Source organism: Nanorana parkeri, unplaced genomic scaffold (genome assembly GCF_000935625.1).
Source record: "Nanorana parkeri isolate BGI_ZX_2015 unplaced genomic scaffold, ASM93562v1 scaffold316, whole genome shotgun sequence".
NCBI classification, from domain to species: Eukaryota; Metazoa; Chordata; class Amphibia; order Anura; family Dicroglossidae; genus Nanorana; species Nanorana parkeri.
In genome coordinates, this window is record NW_017306584.1 from 401,832 (window position 1) to 410,974 (window position 9,143).

Here is a 9,143-nt window from a genome sequence, read left to right on the forward strand (position 1 = left end):
ACCCCACCCTATCCAAAATGATAACAAATTGAATTTTTACATATGCTATGGCTGAGAGTGACTGACCAGCCAATCTGAAACCTCATATTGCACGCTAGCAGAAAGTCAGTGACTCACTAGACTGGCTGATCTCCTAAAAAGTTCCCTTAAAGTATTTCCACTTTTACAGCCAAAATTCAATTTCTTTGGAGCAGCATTATACACAGGACTGCAAGCTATTCTGAACAATTTCAGTAGGGACAGAGTCAGTTTACCCCCATTAACATACAACGCGGAAACAAAGCTTTAAGATCTAAGATCTTTAACTCTTTGTTGGGGCAGACAGAGTTAGAACCTTGTTTACAACTAAGTCTATGGATCTTTGGTGGGTATGTTCAAATTGTGCTTTAAAAATGTGAGAGGGGCTTACACAATAGACCTGAGTCTACAGAATGGTGGATAGGAGGGATCCAGGTGCACTATGTGTACACCATTCCAGTGAGTGTCGGTGCCAATTAAATGGCAGATAGGTGAGAGCATCTCTGGAAAGGTGTGTGTGCTCCTGGCTAACAAAAATTTGCCATTCCAGTAGCAATGACAGTGCACCTGGATGCCACCTACAGGCACTGTCACAGTGTGTGTGCACCTGGATCTCATCTATCTGCCATTCCAGTGACAATGCTTTATAGGTGGCAGCCAGGTGCACTGTCATTGTCTCTCGAAAGGTCTATGCACCTGGCTGCCACCTACAAGCACTGCCAGTGCCATTGAATTGGTGTGTGCACCTGGCTGCATGTTGAGCGGTGCCCAGTGCTTCTCTTTCCACCCACTGCCATAGACGTCAAAGCACAGCATGTGTAACTTACACATACTGTGCTTTGCTTTTGTTTACATTTCCAGAATGAATGACATTCTGGAGATGTAAGCATTCTGGTAATGACCCAGGAGCCAGCTCAAACATTCTGGCAAGCTCCTACCTATGCTAATTAGTCATCACAGCGATCACAAGGTACAGAGCTGCTCACATTGGCTCTGTACATTACTGTGCACGGACAGCTTGGTATACAGAGATTAGTGGACTATTTCTGGAGTGATGTTTTAAAACATCACTCCACAAAGACATCTCAAAAAAACTACCGCATTTTTTTTTTTGACAATGTGACAATAGGGAGGTAGTTAAAATTACTCTCCAGGCAAAACTTTTTTTTTATTGTATAGCATTGGGGATGGGGTTAGAACCTCTGTCAAGTTTTTATTGTTGTCCTTGTTGAAGAGATTCACGCTTCTATTTGTACTAGTAACCTTTGACCCCGACCAGGGAAGAGAGATCCCTTTTGTGAGATTTCCTCTTAACTTCCTACTGCTTCTCTGGTAAAGGAAGTGAATGAACATTTTCCCTGTAGCATACAGAACAACAGAAAACTAAGCCAGCAGGGGTTTTATCCCTTTCCTAATAAACTTTAAAAACAAATGGCCAGACATAAACTTGAAATTGTATAGTTGGTTCCATCGCTGAGTAAATTACCATGTAACATTACGTTTAGATGCATTTACTAATATTGATCACTCGGTGCGCATAAAAACATACAAATCAATGTTCCTGGTCATTCCGTGCACACTCTAGTCAGCAAATCGCTAACATTGTCGCAGCAGTTCTTCGGCTCGATTCTACAAGGTTATATAACATCCATCGCTGACCTACAGAAATCACATGCTCTCCAGCAGGTATGTCAACAAACAAAATGGCTACCGAAGGTAGGCGGGTCCACGATACGTCGCGCTAAGGGGGCGGCTTCTACGCCGGTCTCCCTGGTGATGACGTCGCCCAACCGACGCCGAATCACGTGACACAGAGTGAGTGTGCGAGAGTGTTGCCTACGCGCGGCAAAGGCGAGAGAAGATGGCGGACGGGAAGGGAGAGTCCCGAGCGGGGCTGGCCAACGGGGGCATGCTGTCTCCGGCTCCGTCGGCCCCACAGGCCTGCCGCCTATGGGATACTCTCCGAACGCTGGAGGACGGGCTGAGGGCGGACGAGGTGTCCGTGTTTACCTCCTCCGCTTACTGCAGACGTTTCTGTGAGGTGAGAGGGAAATGCCGGAGGAGGGGGAGGGCACCCCTGGCTGTGGTGGCTGGAGGTGCAGCTCCGGGGGGGGTTCTACGGTGGTACATTGTTATTGTTGCCAGGCTGTGGCGTTTTATTTTGGTGCCTGACAGTGAGTGATGGGGGCGGGATAGGTGGGAGGTTCGGTGGCCGCCCAGTCCTTCAATTCATTCACACCCGAGCCGCTAATCTTGTTCACGGGAAGCGGATGGCTGCTCCGGTATGAAGGGGGTGTGTTCAGCGGAATGGCGGAGAGCTGCTCCCACAGTGCACAGCGCACAGGCAATGGACGATCTGCAGTAAACAAGGAAATGGGGCTACGCTGCTTATCTCTCTCTCTCTCTCTGTGTGTACTGAGCATATAGCCCCGATCTAGCCCAGCGGGGTGCCCTAGTCACTCAGTGACGGCTGTCAGCACTGAATGCAGGCTGCACTGCTGAGATGTAATGCTCCTATGCAGGCCTGGATGAGGTCTGGCCTCAGCTCCAGCCAGTATTGCAGCTTTGTATTCATTCATGTATTCTTTAGGCCTCCTGCATTTGACACGATAAAAAATGGTCTGGCAAGTATAGATAAACCTTTTACTTCCCAGATTTATCTTTCCTGCGTTTACATGTACTTGCGGTTTAAAACTGGGCTGAATGGTGTAGGGATGCAAGTATTTCTTGTTTGTGTATACACAGCTAGACTGAGGGCAAAGGTTGCTGAACATCTAGGTGTGCATTTAGCCAAGGCAAAATACATGCTACGGTACCAGAGGCAATAAAGTCAAAAGGTTCTTCATCTATTTCAAATGCCGGTGAAATCACTTACAATGGATGCTGCTTCTTGATGTGTAAAAGTTTCATTTTCCTGCAGAATCAGCTGGTCGTGACTTCCTCTTTTACAGTGACTCCTTTCTCAGAGTGCTATGTAGACACCTGCGTGCTACTAAGCAGTGCAGTCCAAGAATATCACCAGCACTCCAATGTAAACATGAAAAAGGATAGATTTATTGACACTTATTTGTCATAAATGCAAGCGCTTTCGGGGCCTCACAGGGTCCCCTTCATCAAGCTCAGAACTGTCACCACCAGAACTGAGCTTGGTCGGAAGTCACGACCAGAACTGAGCTTGATGAAGGGGACCCTGTGAAGCCCCGAAAGCGCTTGCATTTATGACAAATGTGTCAATAAATCTATCCCTTTTTCATGTTTACGTTGGAGTGCTAGTGACGTTCTTGGACTTCATGTTTTTACACGGTGCTATCCGTGGTCATTTCTATCCTGTAAGGAGTGCAGCAAGATACATTGATACACTACTAAGCAGTGTGTCTCCACAAACACACATATTAGAAGTCACCAGCACTCGATGATATGTGCAAGAAGTAAAGCACTTTTTATTCAATCGTCACATGCATCAAACAGCCAACGTTTCGGGGCCACGCAGGGTCCCTTCTTCACACATACACACATACACAACAAATCAAGCTACTTCCTTCCTCCCTGGCCCACTCTCCTCACTCCTCCCTTCTCCAAGCTAGTAGATGAACACTTGCTGTGGTCTGCACTGCCCCATGTGATCTTGTACTGGACAGGAAGTTCAGGCAAGCTGAGAGACTAGGAAGCAGCTGTTCAGAAACATAACTATGTATTTGGGTAAAAATGTAAAGAAATACCTTGCTGGGCAATGTCGATTTTTATTTGATCTGGATTAATTATAAAAAAGATTGAGAGTTTAATACTACACTAGGGGCCCATCCTCACCAGCGAGCCGCACTAAGGGCCCATTCACACCACATCCAGATCATGACCAGATTGTTTCCAGACCCAAAATGCATACTAATGTATCCCCATGCTATTTCTGGCCTCTGTTCACACCAGCGCAGTCCGTTCCAGACCAGAAAAATACTGCATGTCTCATTTTGTCTGGTCTGGAATGCACTGGAACTGCGGGGCAGGTTCACCCCATTTTCCCGACCAGATCTGGTCCGGAAAATGGTTTGAACCTGCCCTAAAGGCACGACTGCTGATGTGCGTTGATAGGCACAAGTGATCTGTCGATCCTTTTGAATCGCACTGTTTACTTTGTTAGAACTTTATTGAGATGTCACCAGTATACCAGTTGTATCACATCACGCTGCGCGCACAAACGGTACAGCTTACTGTGAACTGTGCCAATTTAAAAACAAGACCGGTTGCCTTGTCTATGTGTTGTGGTTGCACTGGGAAATGCGACCAGCCAGTGTTAATGAGCTCCAAGGATTGTATTTACACATTTGCAGTCCAATTTCAGGAAACCCCACTGCATTAAAAAGTGTCTGGTTTGTATGTGTTGCAGTGCACTCCAGCCCATTAAAATTGAATGGTACTTCTTAACACGAAGAGCCTCATTGAAGTGTAATGTGATAATGCAGTGCATAGTGTGAATGTGGCCTTATTGTAAAAGAGAAAGAGCTGTTATCTGCCTGGCTCAGCTGTCTAAATCTCAGGAATATTGGCACAGAAGTATAATTCTTTTTGCAATTAAATTCATTCTTTTATATGGGTTACTACAATCTCAATACAAATGAGTAAACTATACATGGGATTGTAGTCCATCACTGGAGCGAGCTTGGAGTGGTGACTGCTTTATAACCCACACAAGGACCATGGGGAACAAAAGTAGCCAGAAGGAAGGACAGTGTCGGCACAAATTCAGAGATGATTTGAGGATCTGCAGTTGAGTGATACACAAATAAGATACATTTGTGGTAATAGTTAAGGTACTTGAATGCATTGTAGGATTTAACTCCTGAGTTTAGTGTCACTTTAACTTGCAGCATGCAGGTCTGGTGTGAAAAGTCAATTGCAGAACCATCACCTTTTAACTGTATTGCCTAGGATAAAGGGGAAGTGTCTCAATCAGATTAGCTGCACAAGCTTTGATGTCCCCAGCATCTTCCTTACTGGGTTTGTGCTAGGGGAAGCTGGTTCGTGTTTCCTCTATTCTGAAGCTTCTTCCTCTGAGCCAATTGCCCATTTGCTCTACCCACCCTCTGTTCTTCAAACTAAACAGGTATACACAGCTTAAATATTTTATATAAATTATAATATTAAATATTCACTTATGTTATACTTTCAAGTGGAGAGTAATCGGTTTATAGGTCCGTCCAGCCAGTTTGGTTCTCGCATCTCTGCTTGCACTGTATGGCCATGAAGGTCTTGTATATTGGTTCACCTTTGCAGTTTACTGGGTTACCTGCTTGTTCATTGGACAGAGGTGAGTGGAGAACTGACACCGGATGCTGCAAAATGAATCCATGAAATATTTGTGTTACGCAGGTGGCAGAGATGTGGGAATCACAAAAGAGATTGAGCAGCATTATAAACATGTTGGCTCACATCTCTTATATGTATTCCATCTGTGCATTTTGCCAATTCATCACACAGAGCTGAAATACAAATAAGAGAGTGGATATGTATAAACTTACTGTAAGTAACACTTCTAGCTCTCCCCTTTCCTCCTCTGTGACAACCGTAAAAGCAGAAGCAGCAGACAGTTGAACTCCTCTCTCTGTGAATTTGCTTTCTCCTAATATCAGCATGCTTCTTGCACTGCAGCCTAACTGGCTGTTTGTGCTGCTTGTTCTGCTTTTTGTATACACAGACTGCAAGAAGCTGATACCAAGTCAAACTGAAGTACAATGGTACGTCGGTTCACGAACGCTTCTGTTCGCGAACAATTCGGTTCGCGAACAGAAAGTTCAGCAAAATTTTGCTTCCGTTCGCGAACACCGCATCGGGTGACGAACACAACTGCAGCCATCTTCCCTGCTCGGACACATGGTCGTGGCTTCCTCTAGTCGAGATTGCGGTCTTACAGTTTGATTCGGTTCGCGACCAATTCAGTTCACGACCCACAATATTTAAAATGTATTTGCATTGTTTAAGTTTTTTAGTATTGCATTACAAAAAATGCAAAATTGAAAGAAAAAAAACCCCATCATTTTGTTTTGCCAACAACTTTGTCATGCTTGGTACTAGAGCTGCAGCTAACGATTATTTTCAAAATCGATTAGTTAGCCGATTATTAAGTTCGATTAATCGGTTAATCGGATACCAAAATTTTAGTATCATTTTTTAAACAGGACGAATTCTAGATTTACAGAATAAAATGATATTTAACTGCATAACGTTGCGATAATATAAACATTGTTCTGGTCCATAGGAGGTGTACAGGTATGAGAGCTGAACTGGTTAAATAAAATTAATTTGATCTAATAATGAAAACGAGCTCCGTTAGCTTTGTCTATTATACCCGTCTGAAGTTCAGCTTTATTTTTTTTTCCTTTTTAAGTTAGGTTGCAGGCTGGCTTCTAAAAGCAGAAAGGGCCTAACCTGGGAAAGAGTTTTTTTTTTTGTACACATACTTTCTAGCTTGTTGCAGGTCAAACATTTGTTAACATGTACAATTCTGGTTGTGGAAGCTCAGCATTACATGCGTGCGTTCGGTCTGAATCTAAATGCATTCTGCCTAGGGACACCCACTCTCCAGACTTGCATCCACTCATCAAGTCATTTTAATATTTGCAAAACTCCCCCCAACAGCCAGCCCAGTGCTTACATCAGGGCTGAGGGCTCTTGAGGGGAGTACTGAGGCAGTGTGCTGTGATTTTTCCCGGAAACTATGTACTATACCCTGCTGGTCCCTCCCTCTAGCCATGATGTGCCTACATTGCAAAGAAAAGCACAGAGACCCAGTGATTATGTCACTAGGTCTAAAGAGAGATGTAATAAAGACAGGTTTATTTAAAAAAAAAAAAAAATCATTTTCATTTTGATGAGGGGGTAAAGGAGGAACCAGGAAAGGTAAAATACAAGCAGATTAAACTTCAGCTTTAATATTTTCATTGGCCTAGACCTTGTAATTATGAATGTTACTCAAGATATCGTATGTTATGAACAATTTTTTTAGTTATAAAAATTACTTTTCATTTAGGATTTCTTGTGGCTGCAAAGTTATCCAACTTTTGGTAATATGAGCAGAGGAAATGTTTTCGGCAGTTCTGGTGACACTGAAGAGTAATTTTACAATTTCCCTGGGGTCCAGCTTTACCTGTTCTTACATTTTGGCTAGTGGTAACTGTTTGTGCAAAATAGAATTTCTTTGAAGAGCCGTGATGTCATCTCTCAAATTAGGATTCTTTTTGTTAAATGCTGAAATGCCCAGATAAAATGCATCTGGGCATAAAAAGTTCACAAGGAATTCTGTGTACTAAATAATATATTCCAAGTTTGTGACAAATATTAGAGGTGCTCTCTTGAGTTCCTTGATCTTTATGAAGTATTACTTGTACTTTATATGTTTGTGATATTCCTTTTAGCTGACAGTGCACTTTAGTGTAATCTAGTTTCCCTGTAAATGTGAATCACTCTGACTAGCAGACATGTCTATGTTGGTGCACAGACTGCCTCTACTTCAGATGTCAAATCAATAAACCTTGGCATATCACAGCCCCATGTTTGTAGCAGGAGCGGCAAGGTTTGTAGTTGGTCATAGTTCAGTGCTTCTAGCCGACGTGTCTCTTGTTTTTAAGATGGGTGTAGTGTTTAGAATGCCTTCGCTTTAGATGCTAGAAGCAAAATGCACTCTTTCCTGTGGTGGTACACTTGTTGTATGTGCACCATCCTTGATATAAACTTCAAACTCCATTTTAGTGTAGGTAATACAGAATATGATTCTTTTTTGTTCTAAATAGAAATAATTCTGGAAGTACAACATATACACAATAGGTTGGACTTGATGGACTTATATCTTTATTCAACCTCAAATACTATTTAACTATGTATGTAACAACCATGAAGATTGGTATATTTTTAGATAAATGGTAACTTTTGGCAACTTATAAATGACTTTACATACATTTTGCCCAAAAACAACATTGTTTAAAATAAGAATTAAAAACAAGTTTTCCTTGTGTTGTAATTGTGCCTTTAAGGGGGTTGTTTTTGGTTGTGCAAATTTAACAAGAATGTTGCCTGTTTTTATTAAATGCTGCTTGGAAATATCCTTCGTTAGAAATTGATGGGTCATCGGCTTTGTTGTGTGGTTAACCTGCCTTAATAGATCTGATGTTGGAAGACTCTCCATGTTTTTCGATACAGCGGGGCCTTGAAATAGGCAATCTGCATCTGGCACTTACAGGGGCAATTCTTGGAAACAAATATGAAAATGCGTCAAACTCTTATCAAAACTGTTAGAACTGTCTGTATTGCCCTACAGTCACTAAGCAGATTCCTATTGGCAAGTTTGAATGTAATGGAGTAACAAGGGCAAGCCAGACATTTCTCTGTGCTGACATGTGTTATATGTTTCTCAGGGTCTCCTGAAGGCTAAAATTGGGGCTATGCATTTTTACAGAGGCTGCTACATATCTATAAAGATAAGCATGCAAGGGGAAACAGATTAGATTTCCTCCATGGGTGATGTGCTATCACAGCATCTTCAAGGGCTTCTGGTACTACACACTTATACAAAAATAAACGTTTTCAAAGCGTCAGGAGTCCAAGGAACAGATATTAAAGTTATGATGTTTATTTCGCTCTATAGCTATGGCATACAGAAGTTAAATGCATATTATTTGGTCTAAAACCGTGCACTAGATTAGGCCCAGAATTGTCTGTTTTTTTTATTTTTCCTAAATGTGATGTAGATTATATTTAAAGTAATATTTATATGTGTAAAAAAATAAATAAAACTTATCTACTGCTAATAAGCAGTGGATATATGTAAAAAAAAATTTTTTTAAAGTTACCAAATGGGTAAAGACTTACCTCTGTCCCTGCCGCTCACTCCCGGCTGCAGAAGGATGAGTGCGGGTGCATGCGCACTAGAGATCTTCTGCGGGGAGAAGAGGAGAGACACACTGTAAGTTAATGCATGCAGCCATGAGCCTGCACGTCGGACAGACACCGTGAGAGATTAGGAGTCTACGCTGGATCAGAGACCGGCACCAGCACTGTAGGGACTACTGAAAACCACTGGAAGGAAGAAGATCGGCATCATTTAAGGTAAGTCCTTAAAGCAGCATGGGGGGGGGGGG

At 42.5% G+C, this 9,143-nt stretch overlaps 1 protein-coding gene across 1 annotated transcript in view; it reads left to right on the top strand.

The window, feature by feature from the left end:
• Positions 1–1,728: 1,728 nt before the first annotated feature.
• The window catches only part of RLF (rearranged L-myc fusion), a 34,592-nt gene continuing 27,177 nt past the window's right edge, over positions 1,729–9,143 (top strand). The window contains exon 1 of the mRNA XM_018558042.1: positions 1,729–2,059. Coding sequence (XP_018413544.1) covers positions 1,880–2,059 — 180 coding nt within the window. The 5' untranslated portion in view covers positions 1,729–1,879. The remainder of the gene's footprint in view (positions 2,060–9,143) is intronic.